The 23,800-nt window shown below is 46.6% G+C and overlaps 1 protein-coding gene across 5 annotated transcripts in view; it reads left to right on the forward strand.

The window, feature by feature from the left end:
• LOC110526878 (aminopeptidase N) overlaps window positions 1-23,800 on the forward strand; it is a 74,844-nt gene that overhangs the window by 37,515 nt on the left and 13,529 nt on the right. For all 5 annotated transcript variants that reach the window (XR_005039886.1, XM_036964375.1, XM_036964376.1 and 2 more), the window contains exons 8-16: window positions 99-242; window positions 1,779-1,844; window positions 5,000-5,065; window positions 6,874-7,049; window positions 12,910-12,986; window positions 19,967-20,100; window positions 20,196-20,251; window positions 20,356-20,397; window positions 20,506-20,611. Coding sequence is in view for 4 of the 5 variants with exons in the window: in XM_036964375.1 (XP_036820270.1) it covers window positions 99-242; window positions 1,779-1,844; window positions 5,000-5,065; window positions 6,874-7,049; window positions 12,910-12,986; window positions 19,967-20,100; window positions 20,196-20,251; window positions 20,356-20,397; window positions 20,506-20,611 (867 nt within the window). In the remaining variant the exon portion in view is untranslated. The remainder of the gene's footprint in view (window positions 1-98; window positions 243-1,778; window positions 1,845-4,999; window positions 5,066-6,873; window positions 7,050-12,909; window positions 12,987-19,966; window positions 20,101-20,195; window positions 20,252-20,355; window positions 20,398-20,505; window positions 20,612-23,800) is intronic.

The following is a 23,800-nucleotide window of genomic DNA, read 5'->3' on the forward strand; positions in this document are numbered from 1 at the left end:
ATCATATAGAGTACAGTAAGACTGATCACTCTTACAGGAGGATTAATCTGATCATATAGAGTACAGTAAGACTGATCACTCTCCCTCTCTCTCCCTAGAAAGAGCAGACCATCCTGAATGATGTCCACAAGGTGTTTGCTGTGGACGCCCTGGCCTCATCTCATCCTCTGTCCCGGAAAGAGGAGGAAGTCAACCAGCCTGATGAGATCAGTGAGATGTTCAACACCATCTCCTACAGCAAGGTTCTCTATGTTCTAGAAAATCTCTTACAGCAAGGTTTTCTATGTTCTAGAACATCTCCTACAGCAAGGTTCTCTATGTTGTAGACCATCTCCTACAGCAAGGTTCTCTATGTTCTAGACCATCTCCTACAGCAAGGTTCTCTATGTTCTAGACCATCTCATACAGCAATGTTCTCTATGTTCGAGAACATCTCCTACAGTAAGGTTCTCTATGTTCTAGACCATCTCCTACAGCGAGGTTCTCTATGTTCTAGAATATCTCCTACAGCAAGGTTCTCTATGTTCTAGACCATCTCCTACAGCAAGGTTCTATGTTCTAGACCATCTCCTACAGCAATGTTCTCTATTGTTCTCCATGTTGTAGACCATCTCCTACAGCAAGGTTCTCTATGGTTCTCCATGTTCTGGACCATCTCCTACAGCAAGGTTCTTTATGGTTCTCCATGTTCTAGACCATCTCCTACAGCAAGGTTCTCTATGGTTCTCCATGTTCTAGACCATCTCCTACAGCAAGGTTCTCTATGGTTCTCCATGTTCTAGACCATCTCCTACAGCAAGGTTCTCCATGTTTTAGGCCATCTCCTACAGCAAGGTTCTCCATGGTTCTCCATGTTCTAGACCATCTTCTACAGCAAAGTTCTCCATGGTTCTCAACGTTTAAAGACCCGAAGAAAGCATGCCTCCCACCCAGAAACGTGTCAGTGCCCCTCCAACCCATCCATCCCTTGATTCAACCAGTAGATTCCCTCCAATCGCCCCCTCCCTCCCCCACAATGACCAGACCCCCCCCACCCCCCACACACCTTCCCCGTGGGCCTGGAATCAAAGAACATGATACAAGTCTAAATAAATATCTGTAACTGGTTTGTGTGTATTGGGCTTTAGCTGCAATTATTCTTCAAGACACTCCCACATCATATGGAGGAATGTGCCGACCTGATTCAGGGGACACAGTGAACAGTTGGGGACAATTTCCTCATACAATATTTCCTTGGTGTTAAATACATTCTGTCAACAAACTTAAAATGTATATATGTTGATGGTTCGGATTACGGGATGCCAAAATCACATTTTTCCATATCCTGTTCCAGTTAAAGGGTGGTTCAGATTAAATTAAATCTGTGGACCAGGTAGAATAGAGTGTTTGAGTGTCTCTCTGGTGTAGTAGGGAGCTCCATGGTTACACCTTCTCTCTCTAGTGTAGTAGGGAGATCCATGGTTACACCTTCTCTCTCTGGTGTAGTAGGGAGCTCCATGGTTACACCTTCTCTCTCTGGTGTAGTAGGGAGCTCCATGGTTACACCTTCTCTCTCTGGTGTAGTAGGGAGCTCCATGGTTACACCTTCTCTCTCTGGTGTAGTAGGGAGCTCCATGGTTACACCTTCTCTCTCTGGTGTAGTAGGGAGCTCCATGGTTACATCTACTCTCAAGTAAAAAAAGAGGTCCCAGAATATTTGTTGATCTGACTGTAAAAAAACTTAAACTCCAATGTGACTGTTTTTCTCTTTCTCAAATCCTGTGATCTCTTCCACCCAGGGTGCTGCAGTTCTGAGGATGCTTTCTGAGTTCCTGACAGAGCCGGTCTTCGCCAGAGGACTTAGTGTGAGTATTGTTACAATGTATTAACCAGAGGACTCACTGTGAGCATAGTCACAGTATATTAACCAGAGGACTCACTGTGAGTGTAGTCACAGTATATTAACCAGAGGACTCACTGTGAGTATATTAACCAGAGGACTCACTGTGAGCATAGTCACAGTATATTAACCAGAGGACTCACTGTGAGCATAGTTACAGTATATTAACCAGAGGACTCACTGTGAGTGTAGTTACAGTATATTAACCAGAGGACTCACTGTGAGTGTAGTTACAGTATATTAACCAGAGGACTCACTGTGAGTGTAGTTACAGTATATTAACCAGAGGACTCACTGTGAGTGTAGTCACAGTATATTAACCAGAGGACTCACTGTGAGTGTAGTTACAGTATATTAACCAGAGGACTCACTGTGAGTGTAGTTACAGTATATTAACCAGAGGACTCACTGTGAGTGTAGTTACAGTATATTAACCAGAGGACTCACTGTGAGCATAGTCACAGTATATTAACCAGAGGACTCACTGTGAGCATAGTCACAGTATATTAACCAGAGGACTCACTGTGAGTGTAGTTACAGTATATTAACCAGAGGACTCACTGTGAGTGTAGTTACAGTATATTAACCAGAGGACTCACTGTGAGTGTAGTTACAGTATATTAACCAGAGGACTCACTGTGAGTGTAGTTACAGTATATTAACCAGAGGACTCACTGTGAGTGTAGTTACAGTATATTAACCAGAGGACTCACTGTGAGTGTAGTTACAGTATATTAACCAGAGGACTCACTGTGAGTGTAGTTACAGTATATTAACCAGAGGACTCACTGTGAGTATATTAACCAGAGGACTCACTGTGAGCATAGTCACAGTATATTAACCAGAGGACTCACTGTGAGTGTAGTTACAGTATATTAACCAGAGGACTCACTGTGAGTGTAGTTACAGTATATTAACCAGAGGACTCACTGTGAGTGTAGTCACAGTATATTAACCAGAGGACTCACTGTGAGTGTAGTTACAGTATATTAACCAGAGGACTCACTGTGAGTGTAGTTAGTGTATTAAGCAGAGGACTCACTGTGAGCATAGTTACAGTATATTAACCAGAGGACTCACTGTGAGTGTAGTTACAGTATATTAACCAGAGGACTCACTGTGAGTGTAGTTACAGTATATTAACCAGAGGACTCACTGTGAGTGTAGTCACAGTATATTAACCAGAGGACTCACTGTGAGTGTAGTTACAGTATATTAACCAGAGGACTCACTGTGAGTGTAGTTAGTGTATTAAGCAGAGGACTCACTGTGAGTGTAGTTACAGTATATTAACCAGAGGACTCACTGTGAGTGTAGTTACAGTATATTAACCAGAGGACTCACTGTGAGTGTAGTTAGTGTATTAAGCAGAGGACTCACTGTGAGTGTAGTTACAGTATATTAACCAGAGGACTCACTGTGAGTGTAGTTACAGTATATTAACCAGAGGACTCACTGTGAGTGTAGTTACAGTATATTAACCAGAGGACTCACTGTGAGTATACTAACCAGAGGACTCACTGTGAGTGTAGTTACAGTATATTAACCAGAGGACTCACTGTGAGTGTAGTTACAGTATATTAACCAGAGGACTCACTGTGAGTGTAGTTACAGTATATTAACCAGAGGACTCACTGTGAGTGTAGTTACAGTATATTAACCAGAGGACTCACTGTGAGTGTAGTTACAGTATATTAACCAGAGGACTCACTGTGAGTGTAGTTACAGTATATTAACCAGAGGACTCACTGTGAGTGTAGTTACAGTATATTAACCAGAGGACTCACTGTGAGTGTAGTTACAGTATATTAACCAGAGGACTCACTGTGAGTGTAGTTACAGTATATTAACCAGAGGACTCATTGTGAGTGTAGTCACAGTATATTAACCAGAGGACTCACTGTGAGTGTAGTTACAGTATATTAACCAGAGGACTCACTGTGAGTGTAGTTACAGTATACTAACCAGAGGACTCACTGTGAGCATAGTCACAGTATATTAACCAGAGGACTCACTGTGAGCATAGTCACAGTATATTAACCAGAGGACTCACTGTGAGTGTAGTTACAGTATATTAACCAGAGGACTCACTGTGAGTGTAGTTACAGTATATTAACCAGAGGACTCACTGTGAGTATATTAACCAGAGGACTCACTGTGAGTGTAGTCACAGTATATTAACCAGAGGACTCACTGTGAGTGTAGTCACAGTATACTAACCAGAGGACTCACTGTGAGTGTAGTTACAGTATATTAACCAGAGGACTCACTGTGAGTGTAGTTACAGTATATTAACCAGAGGACTCACTGTGAGTGTAGTTACAGTATATTAACCAGAGGACTCACTGTGAGTGTAGTTACAGTATATTAACCAGAGGACTCACTGTGAGTGTAGTTACAGTATATTAACCAGAGGACTCACTGTGAGTGTAGTTACAGTATATTAACCAGAGGACTCACTGTGAGTGTAGTTACAGTATATTAACCAGAGGACTCACTGTGAGTGTAGTTACAGTATATTAACCAGAGGACTCATTGTGAGTGTAGTCACAGTATATTAACCAGAGGACTCACTGTGAGTGTAGTTACAGTATATTAACCAGAGGACTCACTGTGAGTGTAGTTACAGTATATTAACCAGAGGACTCACTGTGAGTGTAGTTACAGTATATTAACCAGAGGACTCATTGTGAGCATAGTTACAGTATATTAACCAGAGGACTCACTGTGAGTGTAGTTACAGTATATTAACCAGAGGACTCACTGTGAGTGTAGTTACAGTATATTAACCAGAGGACTCACTGTGAGTGTAGTTACAGTATATTAACCAGAGGACTCACTGTGAGTATATTAACCAGAGGACTCACTGTGAGTATAGTTACAGAAGTCATCAGAGGTGGTCTACAGTATGTTGTCCAGGGGTCAGATGAGGTCGGTGGAGACAGCAGGGAATCAACCGACATCATGACACTTCCACCACTTCTCTCTCTCTCTCGCTCACTCTCACTCTCTCTCTCCCCCTGCCTCTCTCTCTCCCACCTCTCTCTCTCCCACCTCTCTCTTTCCCTCCCGCTGCCTCTTTCCCCCTCTCCCCCCCCCTCTCTCTCCTCTCTCTCTCAGTCATACCTGAATGAGTTTGCCTTCAACAACACAGTGTATTCAGATCTCTGGGATCATCTTCAGAAAGTAAGTCCTATTTTCTACCATTTATACAGTATGATAAATAGACCTCTATACTCTCTCTATGATCTGTCTACTATCTCTATGTTCTCCCTCTCTCCTCTCTGGGATCATCTTCACCATGGATACAGTATGATAAATAGACCTCTATACTATCTCTATGATCTGTATACTATCTCTATGATCTCCCTCTCTCCTCTCTGGGATCATCTTCACCATGGATACAGTATGATAAATAAACCTCTATACTGTCTCTATGATCTGTATACTATCTCTATGATCTCCCTCTCTCCTCTCTGGGATCATCTTCACCATGGATACAGTATGATAAATAAACCTCTATACTCTCTCTATGATCTGTCTCTCTATTATCTCATTTTCAATCTACAATTAGCTTTCTACTAAAATGAGTATTAAATATAATCGGGTATTGTGTGTGGAAAACCCCCTGTGGTTGAAATCTGTCTTGAACGACCCTAGAGATGGTGCCGTTGTACTCTCCTTCATTAAATCTGTCTTGAGCGACCCTAGAGATGGTGCCGTTGTATTCTCTATCATTAAATCTGTCTTGAACAACCCTAGAGATGGTGCCGTTGTACTCTCTATCATTAAATCTGTCTTGAGCGACCCTAGAGATGGTGCCGTTGTACTCTCTATCATTAAATCTGTCTTGAACGACCCTAGAGATGGTGCCTTTCTACTCTCTATCATTAAATCTGTTCTGAACGACCCTAGAGATGGTGCCGTTGTATTCTCTATCATTAAATCTGTCTTGAACGACCCTAGAGATGGTGCCTTTCTACTCTCTATCATTAAATCTGTTCTGAACGACCCTAGAGATGGTGCCGTTGTACTCTCTATCATTAAATCTGTCTTGAACGACCCTAGAGATGGTGCCGTTGTACTCTCCTTCCTTAAATCTGTCTTGAACGACCCTAGAGATGGTGTCGTTGTACTCTCCTTCCTTAAATCTGTCTTGAACGACCCTAGAGATGGTGCCGTTGTACTCTTTATCATTAAATCTGTCTTGAACGACCCTAGAGATGGTGCCGTTGTACTCTCTATCATTAAATCTGTCTTGAACGACCCTAGAGATGGTGCCGTTGTACTCTCCTTCCTTAAATCTGTCTTGAACGACCCTAGAGATGGTGTCGTTGTACTCTCCTTCATTAAATCTGTCTTGAACGACCCTAGATATGGTGCCATTGTACTCTCCTTCCTTAAATCTGTCTTGAACGACCCTAGAGATGGTGCCGTTGTACTCTTATCATTAAATCTGTCTTGAACGACCCTAGAGATGGTGCCATTGTACTCTTTATCATTAAATCTGTCTTGAGCGACCCTAGAGATGGTGCCTTTCTACTCTCTATCATTAAATCTGTTCTGAACGACCCTAGAGATGGTGCCGTTGTACTCTCCTTCATTAAATCTGTCTTGAGCGACCCTAGAGATGGTGCCGTTGTACTCTTTATCATTAAATCTGTCTTGAACGACCCTAGAGATGGTGCCGTTGTACTCTTTATCATTAAATCTGTCTTGAACGACCCTAGAGATGGTGCCGTTGTACTCTTTATCATTAAATCTGTCTTGAACGACCCTAGAGATGGTGCCGTTGTACTCTTTATCATTAAATCTGTCTTGAACGACCCTAGAGATGGTGCCATTGTACTCTCCTTCCTTAAATCTGTCTTGAACGACCCTAGAGATGGTGCCGTTGTACTCTTTATCATTAAATCTGTCTTGAACGACCCTAGAGATGGTGCCGTTGTACTCACCTTCATTAAGGTGTTGTTATGTGTTCCATCCTCTGACAGGCAGTCCTCACCACTCCAGGGATGAGTCTACCTCACACAGTGCATGACATCATGAACCGCTGGATACTTCAGATGGGCTTCCCAGTGGTTACCATAGATACAGCCATGGGACACATTACCCAGAAGCACTTCCTCCTGGACCCTGACTCTGTAGTGGACAGACCCTCTCCATACAAGTAAATATTCTTATTGAGCTAATTTCTGTGATGCTGTTTTACCATAGACCAGGGGTGGCAGGTAGCATAGAGGTTAAGAGCGTTGGGCCAGTGACTGAAAGGTTGCTGTTTGTAATCCCCGAGCCGTTCTGCCCAGTTAACCCCTAAGAACAAGGCAGTTAACCCCCCCAAAACAATGCAGTTAACCCCCAACAACAAGGCAGTTAACCCCCAACGACAAGGCAGTTAACCCCCAACGACAAGGCAGTTAACCCCCAACGACAAGGCAGTTCACCCCCAACGACAAAGCAGTTAACCCCCAACGACAAGGCAGTTAACCCCCAACAACAAGGCAGTTAACCCCCAACAACAAGGCAGTTAACCCTGAACAACAAGGCAGTTAATCCCCAACAACAGGGAAGTTAACCCCCAACAGCAAGGCAAATAACCCCCAGCAGCAAGGCAGTTTGTTAACCCCCTGCAGCAAGGCAGTTTGTTAACCCCCAACAACAAGGCAATTGGTTAATCCCCAACAAGGCAGTTAACCCCCAACAACAAATCAAATCAAATCAAATGTTATTTGTCACATACACATGGTTAGCAGATGTTAATGCGAGTGTAGCGAAATGCTTGTGCTTCTAGTTCCGACAATGCAGTAATAACCAACAAGTAATCTAACTAACAATTCCAAACTACTGTCTTATACACACAAGTGTAAGGGGATAAAGAATATGTACATAAAGATAAATGAATGAGTGATGGTACAGAGCGGCATAGGCAAGATACAGTAGATGATATCGAGTACAGTATATACATATGAGATGAGTATGTAAACAAAGTGGCATAGTTAAAGTGGCTAGTGATACATGTATTACATAAAGATGCAGTAGATGATATAGAGTACAGTATATATGTATACATATGAGATGAATAATGTAGGGTATGTAAACATTATATTAGGTAGCATTGTTTAAAGTGGCTAGTGATATATTTTACATCATTTCCCATCAATTCCCATTATTAAAGTGGCTGGAGTTGAGTCAGTGTGTTGGCAGCAGCCACTCAATGTTAGTGGTGGCTGTTTAACAGTCTGATGGCCTTGAGATAGAAGCTGTTTTTCAGTCTCTCGGTCCCAGCTTTGATGCACCTGTACTGACCTCGCCTTCTGGATGATAGCGGGGTGAACAGGCAGTGGCTCGGGTGGTTGATGTCATTGATGATCTTTATGGCCTTCCTGTGACATCGGGTGGTGTAGGTGTCCTGGAGGGCAGGTAGTTTTCCCCCGGTGATGCGTTGTGCAGACCTCACTACCCTCTGGAGAGCCTTACGGTTGTGGGCGGAGCAGTTGCCGTACCAGGCGGTGATACAGCCCGCCAGGATGCTCTCGATTGTGCATCTGTAGAAGTTTGTGAGTGCTTTTGGTGACAAGCCGAATTTCTTCAGCCTCCTGAAGCCTTCTTCACGATGCTGTCTGTGTGGGTGGACCAATTCAGTTTGTCCGTGATGTGTATGCCGAGGAACTTAAAACTTGCTACCCTCTCCATTACTGTTCCATCGATGTGGATAGGGTGGTGTTCCCTCTGCGGTTTCCTGAAGTCCACAATCATCTCCTTAGTTTTGTTGACGTTGAGTGTGAGGTTATTTTCCTGACACCACACTCCGAGGGCCCTCACATCCTCCCTGTAGGCCGTCTCGTCGTTGTTGGTACCACTGTTGTGTCGTCCGCAAACTTGATGATTGAGTTGGAGGCTTGCGTGGCCACGCAGTCATGGGTGAACAGGGAGTACAGGAGAGGGCTCAGAACGCACCCATGTGGGGCCCCAGTGTTGAGGATCAGCGGGGTGGAGATGTTGTTGCCTACCCTCACCACCTGGGGGCGGCCCGTCAGGAAGTCCAGTACCCAGTTGCACAGGGCGGGGTCGAGACCCAGGGTCTCGAGCTTGATGACGAGCTTGGAGGGTACTATGGTGTTAAATGCCGAGCTGTAGTCGATGAACAGCATTCTCACATAGGTATTCCTCTTGTCCAGATGGGTTAGGGCAGTGTGCAGTGTGGTTGAGATTGCATCGTCTGTGGACCTATTTGGGCGGTAAGCAAATTGGAGTGGGTCTAGGGTGTCAAGTAGGGTGGAGGTGATATGGTCCTTGACTAGTCTCTCAAAGCACTTCATGATGACGGAAGTGAGTGCTACGGGGCGGTAGTCGTTTAGCTCAGTTACCTTAGCTTTCTTGGGAACAGGAACAATGGTGGCCCTCTTGAAGCATGTGGGAACAGCAGACTGGGATAGGGATTGGTTGAATATGTCCGTAAACACACCAGCCAGCTGGTCTGCGCATGCTCTGAGGGCGCGGCTGGGGATGCCGTCTGGGCCTGCAGCCTTGCGAGGGTTAACACGTTTAAATGTTTTACTCACCTCGGCGGCAGTGAAGGAGAGGCCGCATGTTTTGGTTGCAGGCCGTGTCAGTGGCACTGTATTGTCCTCAAAGCGGGCAAAAAAGTTATTTAGTCTGCCTGGGAGCAAGACATCCTGGTCCGTGACGGGGCTGGTTTTCTTTTTGTAATCCGTGATTGACTGTAGACCCTGCCACATACCTCTTGTGTCTGAGCCGTTGAATTGAGATTCTACTTTGTCTCTATACTGACGCCTAGCTTGTTTGATTGCCTTGCGGAGGGAATAGCTACACTGTTTGTATTCGGTCATGTTACCGGTCACCTTGCCCTGATTAAAAGCAATGCCCTTTCAGTTTCACTCGAATGCTGCCATCAATCCACGGTTTCTGGTTTGGGAATGTTTTAATCGTTGCTATGGGAACGACATCTTCAACGCACGTTCTAATAAACTCGCACACCGAATCAGCGTATTCGTATGTTGTTGTCTGACGCAATATGAAACATATCCCAGTCCACGTGATGGAAGCAGTCTTGGAGTGTGGAATCAGATTGATCGGACCAGCGAACAGACCTCAGCGTGGGAGATTCTTGTTTTAGTTTCTGTCTGTAGGCAGGGATCAACAAAATGGAGTCGTGGTCAGCTTTTCCGAAAGGAGGGCGGGGCAGGGCCTTATATACGTCGCGGAAGTTAGAATAGCAGTGATCCAAGGTTTTGCCAGCCCTTGTTGCGCAATCGATATGCTGATACAATTTAGGGAGTCTTGTTTTGAGATTAGCCTTGTTAAAATCCCCAGCTACAATGAATGCAGCCTCAGGATGTATGGATTCCAGTTTGCAAAGAGTCAAATAAAGTTTGTTCAGAGCCATCAATGTTTCTGCTTGGGGGGGAATATATACGGCTGTGATTATAATCAAAGAGAATTCCCTTGGTAGATAATGCGGTCAACATTTGATTGTGAGGAATTCTAAATCAGGTGAACAGAAGGACTTGAGTTCCTGTATGCTTTTGTGACCACACCACGTCTCGTTAGCCATAAGGCATACGCCCCCGCCCCTCTTCTTACCAGAAAGATGTTTGTTTCTGTCGGCGCGATACGTGGAGAAACCAGCTGGCTGCACCGACTTCGATAGCGTCTCTCCAGTGAGCCATGTTTCCGTGAAGCAAAGAACGTTACAGTCTCTGATGTCCCTCTGGAATGCTACCCTTGCTCATATTTCATCAACCTTGTTGTTAAGAGACTGGACATTGGCGAGAAGTATACTGGGGAGTGGTGCACGATGTGCCCGTCTCCGGAGTCTGACAGGAAGACCGCTACGTTTCCCTCTTTTACGAAGTCGTTTTTTTGGGTCGCCGGCTGGGATCCATTCCGTTGTCCTGGGTGAAAGGCAGAACACAGGATCCGCTTCGCGAAAGTCATATTCTTGGTCGTACTGATGTTGAGTTGACCCTGCTCTTATATTCAGTAGTTCTTCTCGACTGTATGTAATGAAACCTAAGATGACCTGGGGTACTAATGTAAGAAATAACACGTAAAAAAAACAAAAAACTGCATAGTTTCCTAGGAACGCGAAGCGAGGCGGCCATCTCTGTCGGCGCCGGAAGTTCAGTTAAGGCAGTTAACCAACATCAAGGCAGTTAACCCCCAACAGCAAGGCAGTTAACCCCCAACAGCAAGGCAAATAACCCCCAACACCAAGCCAGCTAAACCCCAAAAGCAAGGCAGTTAACCAACCCACTGCAGCAAGGCAGTTAGTTAACCCCCTGCAGCAAGGCAGTTAGTTAACCCCCTGCAGCAAGGCAGTTAGTTAACCCCCTGCAGCAAGCCAGTTAGTTAACCCCCTGCAGCAAGGCAGTTAACCAACCCCCTGCAGCAAGGCAGTTAACCAACCCCCTGCAGCTAGGCAGTTAGTTAACCCCCTGCAGCAAGCCAGTTAGTTAACCCCCTGCAGCAAGGCAGTTAACCAACCCCCTGCAGCAAGGCAGTTAACCAACCCCCTGCAGCAAGGCAGTTAACCAACCCCCTGCAGCAAGGCAGTTAGTTAACCACCTGCAGCAAGGCAGTTAGTTAACAAAACCCCTGCAGCAAGGCAGTTAGTTAACAAAACCCCTGCAGCAAGGCAGTTAGTTAACAAAACCCCTGCAGCAAGGCAGTTAGTTAACAAAACCCCTGCAGCAAGGCAGTTAGTTAATAAAACCCCTGCAGCAAGGCAGTTAGTTAACCCCCTGCAGCAAGGCAGTTAGTTAACCCCCTGCAGTAAGGCAGTTAGTGCTCCCCCTGCAGCAAAGCAGTTAGTTAACCCCCTGCAGCAAGGCAGTTAGTTAACCCCCTGCAGCAAGGCAGTTAGTTAACCCCCTGCAGCAAGGCAGTTAGTTAACCCCCTGCAGTAAGGCAGTTAGTGCACCCCCTGCAGCAAAGCAGTTAGTTAACCCCCTGCAGCAAGGCAGTTAGTTAACCCCCTGCAGCAAGGCAGTTAGTTAACCCCCTGCAGCAAGGCAGTTAGTTAACCCCCTGCAGCAAGGCAGTTAGTTAACCACCTGCAGCAAGGCAGTTAGTTAACCCCCTGCAGCAAGGCAGTTAGTTAACAAAACCCCTGCAGCAAGGCAGTTAGTTAACAAAACCCCTGCAGCAAGGCAGTTAGTTAACCCCCTGCAGCAAGGCAGTTAGTTAACAAAACCCCTGCAGCAAGGCAGTTAGTTAATAAAACCCCTGCAGCAAGGCAGTTAGTTAATAAAACCCCTGCAGCAAGGCAGTTAGTTAACCCCCTGCAGCAAGGCAGTTAGTTAACCCCCTGCAGTAAGGCAGTTAGTGCACCCCCTGCAGCAAAGCAGTTAGTTAACCCCCTGCAGCAAGGCAGTTAGTTAACCCCCTGCAGCAAGGCAGTTAGTTAACCCCCTGCAGCAAGGCAGTTAGTTAACCCCCTGCAGCAAGGCAGTTAGTTAACCCCCTGCAGCAAGGCAGTTAGTTAACCCCCTGCAGCAAGGCAGTTAGTTAACCTCCTGCAGCAAGGCAGTTAACCAATCCCATGCAGCAAGGCAGTTAACCAACCCCATGCAGCAAGGCAGTTAACCAACCCCCTGCAGCAAGGCAGTTAATAAACCCAATGCAGCAAGGCAATTAGTTAACCAACCCCTGCAGCAAGGCAGTTAACCAACCCCTGCAGCAAGGCAGTTAGTTAACCCCCTGCAGCAAGGCAGTTAGTTCACCCCCTGCAGCAAGGCAGTTAGTTCACCCCCTGCAGCAAGGCAGTTAGTTCACCCCCTGCAGCAAGGCAGTTAACCACCCCCCTGCAGCAAGGCAGTTAGTTAACCCCCTGCAGCAAGGCAGTTAACCAACCCCTTGCAACAAGGCAGTTAACCAACCCCCTGCAGCAAGGCAGTTAGTTAACCCCCTGCAGCAAGGCAGTTAGTTCACCCCCTGCAGCATGATGATAAACCCCCAAATCATATTTAATTCAGTCACCTGACCATCCTGTTCCCATGTCTTCTTAGTTACACCTGGTTGGTCCCCATCAAATGGATGAAGGGAGGAGTTGAGAGAGAGCAACACTGGCTTCTTCAGGAAACAGGTATTTCTAATGCCAGTGTTTGTGTCAAATGAAGTCCTGCATGGGTATCAGTGGAGATGTCCCTGGACTAATGTACAGGTCCATGGGTATCTGTGGAGATGTCCCTGGACTAATGACTAATGGACAGGTCCATGGGTATCAGTTGAGATGTCCCTGGACTAATGACTCATGGACAGGTCCATGGGTATCAGTTGAGATGTCCCTGGACTAATGTACAGGTCCATGGGTATCAGTGGAGATGTCCCTGGACTAATGACTAATGGACAGGTCCATGGGTATCAGTGGAGATGTCCCTGGACTAATGACTAATGGACAGGTCCATGGGTATCAGTGGAGATGTCCCTGGACTAATGAACAGGTCCATGGGTATCAGTGGAGATGTCCCTGGACCAATGACTAATGGACAGGTCCATGTGTATCAGTGGAGATGTCCCTGGACTAATGAACAGGTCCATGGGTATCAGTGCAGATGTTCCTGGACTAAAGAACTGGCCCATGGGTATCAGTGGAGATGTCCCTGGACTAATGACTAATGAACAGGTCCATGGGTATCAGGTGAGATGTTCCTGGACTAATGAACAGGTCCATGGGTATCAGTGGAGATGTCCCTGGACTAATGACTAATGAACAGGTCCATGGGTATCAGTGGAGATGTCCCTGGACTAATGACTAATGAACAGGTCCATGGGTATTAGTGGAGATGTCCCTGGACTAATGAACAGGTCCATGGGTATCAGTGGAGATGTCCCTGGACTAATGACTAATGAACAGGCCCATGGGTATCATTGGAGATGTCCCTGGACTAATAACTAATGGACAGGTCCATGGGTATCAGTGGAGATGTTCCTGGACTAATGACTAATGAACAGGCCCATGGGTATCAGTGGAGATGTCCCTGGACTAATGACTAATGAACAGGTCCATGGGTATCAGTGGAGATGTCCCTGGACTAATGAACAGGTCCATGGGTATCAGTGGAGATGTCCCTGGACTAATGACTAATGGACAGGTCCATGGGTATCAGTGGAGTTGTCCCTGGACTATTGACTAAAGGACAGGTCCATGGGTATCAGTGGAGATGTCCCTGGACTAATGACTAAAGGACAGGTCCATGGGTGTCAGTGGAGATGTCTCTGGACTAATGACCAATGAACAGGCCCATAGGTATCAGTGGAGATGTCCCTGGACTAATGAACAGGTCCATGGGTATCAGTGGAGATGTCCCTGGACTAATGAACAGGTCCATGGGTATTAGTGGAGATGTCCCTGGACTAATGACTAATGAACAGGCCCATGGGTATCATTGGAGATGTCCCTGGACTAATGACTAATGGACAGGTCCATGGGTATCAGTGGAGATGTTCCTGGACTAATGACTAATGAACAGGCTCATGGGTATCAGTGGAGATGTCCCTGGACTAATGACTAATGAACAGGTCCATGGGTATCAGTGGAGATGTCCCTGGACTAATGGACAGGTCCATGGGTATCAGTGGAGATGTCCCTGGACTAATGACTAATGAACAGGTCCATGGGTATCAGGTGAGATGTTCCTGGACTAATGAACAGGTCCATGGGTATCAGTGGAGATGTCCCTGGACTAATGACTAATGAACAGGCCCATGGGTATCATTGGATATGTCCCTGGACTAATGACTAATGGACAGGTCCATGGGTGTCAGTGGAGATGTCTCTGGACTAATGACCAATGAACAGGCCCATGGGTATCAGTGGAGATGTCCCTGGACTAATGAACAGGTCCATGGGTATCAGTGGAGATGTCCCTGGACTAATGACTAATGAACAGGCCCATGGGTATCAGTGGAGATGTCCCTGGACTAATGACTAATGAACAGGTCCATGGGTATCAGTGGAGATGTCCCTGGACTAATGAACAGGTCCATGGGTATCAGTGGAGATGTCCCTGGACTAATGACTAATGGACAGGTCCATGGGTGTCAGTGGGGATGTCTCTGGACTAATGACCAATGAACAGGCCCATAGGTATCAGTGGAGATGTCCCTGGACTAATGAACAGGTCCATGGGTATCAGTGGAGATGTCCCTGGACTAATGACTAATGAACAGGCCCATGGGTATCAGTGGAGATGTCCCTGGACTAATGACTAATGAACAGGTCCATGGGTATCAGTGGAGATGTCCCTGGACTAATGAACAGGTCCATGGGTATCAGTGGAGATGTCCCTGGACTAATGACTAATGGACAGGTCCATGGGTATCAGTGGAGATGTTCCTGGACTAATGACTAATGAACAGACCCATGGGTATCAGTGGAGATGTCCCTGGACTAATGACTAATGAACAGGTCCATGGGTATCAGTGGAGATGTCCCTGGACTAATGAACAGGTCCATGGGTATCAGTGGAGATGTCCCTGGACTAATGACTAATGGACAGGTCCATGGGTATCAGTGGAGTTGTCCCTGGACTAATGACTAATGAACAGGCCCATGGGTATCAGTGGAGATGTCCCTGGACTATTGACTAATGGACAGGTCCATGGGTATCAGTGGAGATGTCCCTGGACTAATGACTAATGGACAGGTCCATGGGTGTCAGTGGAGATGTCTCTGGACTAATGACCAATGAACAGACCCATAGGTATCAGTGGAGATGTCCCTGGACTAATGAACAGGTCCATGGGTATCAGTGGAGATGTCCCTGGACTAATGAACAGGTCCATGGGTATTAGTGGAGATGTTCCTGGACTAATGACTAATGAACAGGTTCATGGGTATCAGTGGAGTTGTCCCTGGACTAATGACTAATGAACAGGTCCATGGGTATCAGTGGAGATGTCCCTGGACTAATGGACAGGTCCATGGGTATCATTGGAGATGTCCCTGGACTAATGAGTAATGGACAGGTCCATGGGTATCAGTGGAGATGTTCCTGGACTAATGACTAATGAACAGGCTCATGGGTATCAGTGGAGATGTCCCTGGACTAATGACTAATGAACAGGTCCATGGGTATCAGTGGAGATGTCCCTGGACTAATGACTAATGGACAGGTCCATGGGTGTCAGTGGAGATGTCTCTGGACTAATGACCAATGAACAGGCCCATAGGTATCAGTGGAGATGTCCCTGGACTAATGAACAGGTCCATGGGTATCAGTGGAGATGTCCCTGGACTAATGAACAGGTCCATGGGTATTAGTGGAGATGTTCCTGGACTAATGACTAATGAACAGGTTCATGGGTATCAGTGGAGATGTCCCTGGACTAATGACTAATGAACAGGTCCATGGGTATCAGTGGAGATGTCCCTGGACTAATGGACAGGTCCATGGGTATCATTGGAGATGTCCCTGGACTAATGACTAATGGACAGGTCCATGGGTATCAGTGGAGATGTTCCTGGACTAATGAACAGGTCCATGGGTATCAGTGGAGATGTCCCTGGACTAATGACTAATGAACAGGCCATGGGAATCATTGGAGATGTCCCTGGACTAATGACTAATGGACAGGTCCATGGGTATCAGTGGAGATGTTCCTGGACTAATGACTAATGAACAGGCCCATGGGTATCAGTGGAGATGTCCCTGGACTAATGAACAGGTCCATGGGTATCAGTGGAGATGTCCCTGGACTAATGACTAATGGACAGGTCCATGGGTATCAGTGGAGTTGTCCCTGGACTAATGACTAATGAACAGGCCCATGGGTATCAGTGAAGATGTCCCTGGACTATTGACTAATGGACAGGTCCATGGGTATCAGTGGAGATGTCCCTGGACTAATGACTAATGAACAGGTCCATGGGTATCAGGTGAGATGTTCCTGGACTAATGAACAGGTCCATGGGTATCAGTGGAGATGTCCCTGGACTAATGACTAATGAACAGGTCCATGGGTATCAGGTGAGATGTTCCTGGACTAATGACTAATGAACAGGTTCATGGGTATTAGTGGAGATGTCCCTGGACTAATGAACAGGTCCATGGGTTTCAGTGGAGATGTCCCTGGACTAATGACTAATGAACAGGCCCATGGGTATCAGTGGAGATGTCCCTGGACTAATGACCAATGAACAGGCCCATAGGTATCAGTGGAGATGTCCCTGGACTAATGAACAGGTCCATGGGTATCAGTGGAGATGTCCCTGGACTAATGAACAGGTCCATGGGTATTAGTGGAGATGTTCCTGGACTAATGACTAATGAACAGGCTCATGGGTATCAGTGGAGATGTCCCTGGAATAATGACTAATGAACAGGTCCATGGGTGTCAGTGGAGATGTCTCTGGACTAATGACCAATGAACAGGCCCATAGGTATCAGTGGAGATGTCCCTGGACTAATGAACAGGTCCATGGGTTTCAGTGGAGATGTCCCTGGACTAATGACTAATGAACAGGTCCATGGGTATCAGTGGAGATGTCCCTGGACTAATGAACAGGTCCATGGGTATCAGTGGAGATGTCCCTGGACTAATGACTAATGAACAGGCCATGGGAATCATTGGAGATGTCCCTGGACTAATGACTAATGGACAGGTCCATGGGTATCAGTGGAGATGTTCCTGGACTAATGACTAATGAACAGGCTCATGGGTATCAGTGGAGATGTCCCTGGACTAATGAACAGGTCCATGGGTATCAGTGGAGATGTCCCTGGACTAATGACTAATGGACAGGTCCATGGGTATCAGTGGAGTTGTCCCTGGACTAATGACTAATGAACAGGCCCATGGGTATCAGTGAAGATGTCCCTGGACTATTGACTAATGGACAGGTCCATGGGTATCAGTGGAGATGTCCCTGGACTAATGACTAATGGACAGGTCCATGGGTGTCAGTGGAGATGTCTCTGGACTAATGACCAATGAACAGGCCCATAGGTATCAGTGGAGATGTCCCTGGACTAATGAACAGGTCCATGGGTATCAGTGGAGATGTCCCTGGACTAATGAACAGGTCCATGGGTATTAGTGGAGATGTTCCTGGACTAATGACTAATGAACAGGCTCATGGGTATCAGTGGAGATGTCCCTGGAATAATGACTAATGAACAGGTCCATGGGTATCAGTGGAGATGTCCCTGGACTAATGGACAGGTCCATGGGTATCATTGGAGATGTCCCTGGACTAATGACTAATGGACAGGTCCATGGGTATCAGTGGAGATGTTCCTGGACTAATGACTAATGAACAGGCTCATGGGTATCAGTGGAGATGTCCCTGGACTAATGACTAATGAACAGGTCCATGGGTATCAGTGGAGATGTCCCTGGACTAATGGACAGGTCCATGGGTATCAGTGGAGATGTCCCTGGACTAATGACTAATGAACAGGTCCATGGGTATCAGGTGAGATGTTCCTGGACTAATGAACAGGTCCATGGGTATCAGTGGAGATGTCCCTGGACTAATGACTAATGAACAGGTCCATGGGTATCAGTGGAGATGTCCCTGGACTAATGACTAATGAACAGGTCCATGGGTATTAGTGGAGATGTCCCTGGACTAATGAACAGGTCCATGGGTATCAGTGGAGATGTCCCTGGACTAATGACTAATGAACAGGCCCATGGGTATCATTGGAGATGTCCCTGGACTAATGACTATTGGACAGGTCCATGGGTATCAGTGGAGATGTTCCTGGACTAATGACTAATGAACAGGCCCATGGGTATCAGTGGAGATGTCCCTGGACTAATGACTAATGAACAGGTCCATGGGTATCAGTGGAGATGTCCCTGGACTAATGAACAGGTCCATGGGTATCAGTGGAGATGTCCCTGGACTAATGACTAATGGACAGGTCCATGGGTATCAGTGGAGTTGTCCCTGGACTAATGACTAATGAACAGGCCCATGGGTATCAGTGGAGATGTCCCTGGACTAATGACTAATGGACAGGTCCATGGGTATCAGTGGAGATGTCCCTGGACTAATGACTAATGGACAGGTCCATGGGTGTCAGTGGAGATGTCTCTGGACTAATGACCAATGAACAGGCCCATAGGTATCAGTGGAGATGTCCCTGGACTAATGAACAGGTCCATGGGTATCAGTGGAGATGTCCCTGGACTAATGAACAGGTCCATGGGTATTAGTGGAGATGTCCCTGGACTAATGACTAATGAACAGGCCCATGGGTATCATTGGAGATGTCCCTGGACTAATGACTAATGGACAGGTCCATGGGTATCAGTGGAGATGTTCCTGGACTAATGACTAATGAACAGGCTCATGGGTATCAGTGGAGATGTCCCTGGACTAATGACTAATGAACAGGTCCATGGGTATCAGTGGAGATGTCCCTGGACTAATGAACAGGTCCATGGGTATCAGTGGAGATGTCCCTGGACTAATGACTAATGGACAGGTCCATGGGTATCAGTGGAGATGTTCCTGGACTAATGAACAGGTCCATGGGTATCAGTGGAGATGTCCCTGGACTAATGAACAGGTCCATGGGTATCAGTGGAGATGTCCCTGGACTAATGACTAATGGACAGGTCCATGGGTATCAGTGGAGATGTCTCTGGACTAATGACTAATGAACAGGTCCTTAGGTATCAGTGGAGATGTCCCTGGACTAATGAACAGGTCCATGGGTATCAGTGGAGATGTCCCTGGACTAATGACTAATGGACAGGTCCATGGGTATCAGTGGAGATGTCCCTGGACTAATGACTAATGAACAGGTCCATGGGTATCAGTGGAGATGTCCCTGGACTAATGGACATGGCCAGGTCATGTTATTGTTCATCATAACAGGAAGTTCTGTGTTGAATCCTAACTTGAGACCAAGGTTGCAAAATTATGGTAACTTTCCCAAAAAGTGCCTGTTTTCCATAAATCGTGGTTGGTGTTTTCATGGAATTACTTGGGAATTAGCGGGAAGTCAGGGAATCCTCTAACCAGGATATTCTGGAAAACCAGTGAATTTTGTAAAATCTGGCAGAATGTTGCCTTTCTGTGACCAGTGTGTTGCTTTCCTCCAACAGACAGACACCCTCCCATGACAACAGCAGGATCTGAGTGGGTTCTGGCCAACCTCAATGTGTCTGGCTATTACAGGGTTAACTACGACATGGACAACTGGGAACGACTCCTCAACCAGCTCACCACAGACCACACGGTCAGTATACGTTATTAATCCAATCTTATGTGGATACTACCTATCAGAATATGATTCCATATGACGCAATGTAACATCAGAACTTCTGTGTGCAGGTCATTCCTTTAATTAACAGAGCACAAATAGTGGATGATGCCTTCAATCTGGCCAGGTAAAGCTATTTCTTACTCCCCCCCACCTACTGTATTTCCTGGTGAACTGTGTGGAAGCTGGAAGCTGATGCGGTTGTGCTGTCATATTGTTGTGTGTTTCCAGGGCCAAGGTGATCAACACGACATTAGCTCTGAGGACCACCAGGTAACTAGAGTAATATATTCTACTATACAGATGATATATTACCAGGTACCTGTCTCAGGAGAGAGACTCCGTCCCCTGGGAGTCAGTTCTTATATTATATATTACCAGGTACCTGTCTCAGGAGAGAGACTACATCCCCTGGGAGTCAGCTCTCAGGAATCTCAACTACTATATCCTCATGTTCGACCGTGGACAGGCATACGGGGTGCTACAGGTGGGTTCTCACTATAATATGATATATCATTCATTTACAGTTGCAAAAGATCTGTCGTCGTCCCAAATTCTCCTGGTTTTCCAGAAATCCTGTTAGAAGGATGACAGATTCCCTGTAAAACCCGGGAATGTTTTAAAAGGTTACTGTAATTCTGCTACCCTAAATTTTTTATTTTTATTTTATTTCACCTTTATTTAACCAGGTAGGCTAGTTGAGAACAAGTTCTCATTTGCAACTGCGACCTGGCCAAGATAAGGCATAGCAGTGTGAACAGACAACACAGAGTTACACATGGAGTAAACAATTAACAAGTCAATAACACAGTAGAAAAAAGGGGAGTCTATATATACATTGTGTGCAAAAGGCATGAGAAGGTAGGCAAATAATTACAATTATGCAGATTAACACTGGAGTGATAAATGATCAGATGGTTATGTACAGGTAGAGATATTGGTGTGCAAAAGAGCAGAAAAATAAATAAATAAAAACAGTATGGGGATGAGGTAGGTGAAAATGGGTGGGCTATTTACCAATAGACTATGTACAGCTGCAGCGATCGGTTAGCTGCTCAGATAGCAGATGTTTGAAGTTGGTGAGGGAGATAAAAGTCTCCAACTTCAACGATTTTTGCAATTCGTTCCAGTCACAGGCAGCAGAGAACTGGAACGAAAGGCGGCCAAATGAGGTGTTGGCTTTAGGGATGATCAGTGAGATACACCTGCTGGAGCGCGTGCAACGGATGGGTGTTGCCATCGTAACCAGTGAACTGAGATAAGGCGGAGCTTTACCTAGCATGGACTTGTAGATGACCTGGAGCCAGTGGGTCTGGCGCCGAATATGTAGCGAGGGCCAGCTGACTAGAGCATACAAGTCGCAGTGGTGGGTGGTATAAGGTGCTTTAGTGACAAAACGGATGGCACTGTGATAAACTGCATCCAGTTTGCTGAGTAGAGTGTTGGAAGCAATTTTGTAGATGACATCGCCGAAGTCGAGGATCGGTAGGATAGTCAGTTTTACTAGGGTAAGTTTGGCGGCGTGAGTGAAGGAGGCTTTGTGGCGGAATAGAAAGCCGACTCTTGATTTGATTTTCGATTGGAGATGTTTGATATGGGTCTGGAAGGAGAGTTTAGAGTCTAGCCAGACACCTAGGTACTTATAGATGTCCACATATTCAAGGTCGGAACCATCCAGGGTGGTGATGCTGGTCAGGCGTGCGGGTGCAGGCAGCGAACGGTTGAAAAGCATGCATTTGGTTTTACTAGCGTTTAAGAGCAGTTGGAGGCCACGGAAGGAGTGCTGTATGGCATTGAAGCTCGTTTGGAGGTTAGATAGCACAGTGTCCAAGGACGGGCCGGAAGTATATAGAATGGTGTCGTCTGCGTAGAGGTGGATCAGGGAATCGCCCGCAGCAAGAGCAACATTATTGATATATACAGAGAAAAGAGTCGGCCCGAGAATTGAACCCTGTGGCACCCCCATAGAGACTGCCAGAGGACCGGACAGCATGCCCTCCGATTTGACACACTGAACTCTGTCTGCAAAGTAATTGGTGAACCAGGCAAGGCAGTCATCCGAAAAACCGAGGCTACTGAGTCTGCCGATAAGAATACGGTGATTGACAGAGTCGAAAGCCTTGGCAAGGTCTATGAAGACGGCTGCACAGTACTGTCTTTTATCGATGGCGGTTATGATATCGTTTAGTACCTTGAGCGTGGCTGAGGTACACCTGCGACCGGCTCGGAAACCAGATTGCACAGCGGAGAAGGTACGGTGGGATTCAAGATGGTCAGTGATCTGTTTGTTGACTTGGCTTTCGAAGACCTTAGATAGGCAGGGCAGGATGGATATAGGTCTGTAACAGTTTGGGTCCAGGGTGTCGCCCCCTTTGAAGAGGGGGATGACTGCGGCAGCTTTCCAATCCTTGGGGATCTCAGACGATATGAAAGAGAGGTTGAACAGGCTGGTAATAGGGGTTGCGACAATGGCGGCGGATAGTTTCAGGAATAGAGGGTCCAGATTGTCAAGCCCAGCTGATTTGTACGGGTCCAGGTTTTGCAGCTCTTTCAGAACATCTGCTATCTGGATTTGGGTAAAGGAGAACCTGGAGAGGCTTGGGCGAGTAGCTGCGAGGGGGGGGGAGCTGTTGGCCGAGGTTGGAGTAGCCAGGCGGAAGGCATGGCCAGCCGTTGAGAAATGCTTGTTGAAGTTTTCGATAATCATGGATTTATCGGTGGTGACCGTGTTACCTAGCCTCAGTGCAGTGGGCAGCTGGGAGGAGGTGCTCTTGTTCTCCATGGACTTCACAGTGTCCCAGAACTTTTTGGAGTTGGAGCTACAGGATGCAAACTTCTGCCTGAAGAAGTTGGCTTTAGCTTTCCTGACTGACTGTGTGTATTGGTTCCTGACTTCCCTGAACAGTTGCATATCGCGGGGACTATTCGATGTTAGTGCAGTCCGCCACAGGATGTTTTTGTGCTGGTCGAGGGCAGTCAGGTCTGGAGTGAACCAGGGGCTATATCTGTTCTTAGTTCTGCATTTTTTGAACGGAGCATGCTTGTCTAAAATGGTGAGGAAGTTACTTTTAAAGAAAGACCAGGCATCCTCAACTGACGGGATGAGGTCAATGTCCTTCCAGGATACCCGGGCCAGGTCGATTAGAAAGGCCTGCTCACAGAAGTGTTTTAGGGAGCGTTTGACAGTGATGAGGGGTGGTCGTTTGACTGCGGCTCCGTAGCGGATACAGGCAATGAGGCAGTGATCGCTGAGATCCTGGTTGAAGACAGCGGAGGTGTATTTGGAGGGCCAGTTGGTCAGGATGACGTCAATGAGGGTGCCCTTGTTTACAGAGTTAGGGTTGTACCTGGTGGGTTCCTTGATGATTTGAGTGAGATTGAGGGCATCTAGCTTAGATTGTAGGACTGCCGGGGTGTTAAGCATATCCCAGTTTAGGTCACCTAAAAGAACAAACTCTGAAGCTAGATGGGGGGCGATCAATTCACAAATGGTGTCCAGGGCACAGCTGGGAGCTGAGGGGGGTCGGTAGCAGGCGGCAACAGTGAGAGACTTATTTCTGGAGAGAGTAATTTTCAAAATTAGTAGTTCGAACTGTTTGGGTATGGACCTGGAAAGTATGACATTACTTTGCAGGCTATCTCTGCAGTAGACTGCAACTCCTCCCCCTTTGGCAGT

The sequence above is a fragment of the Oncorhynchus mykiss genome, chromosome 26, assembly GCF_013265735.2.
Source record: "Oncorhynchus mykiss isolate Arlee chromosome 26, USDA_OmykA_1.1, whole genome shotgun sequence".
In the NCBI taxonomy this organism is placed as follows: Eukaryota; Metazoa; Chordata; class Actinopteri; order Salmoniformes; family Salmonidae; genus Oncorhynchus; species Oncorhynchus mykiss.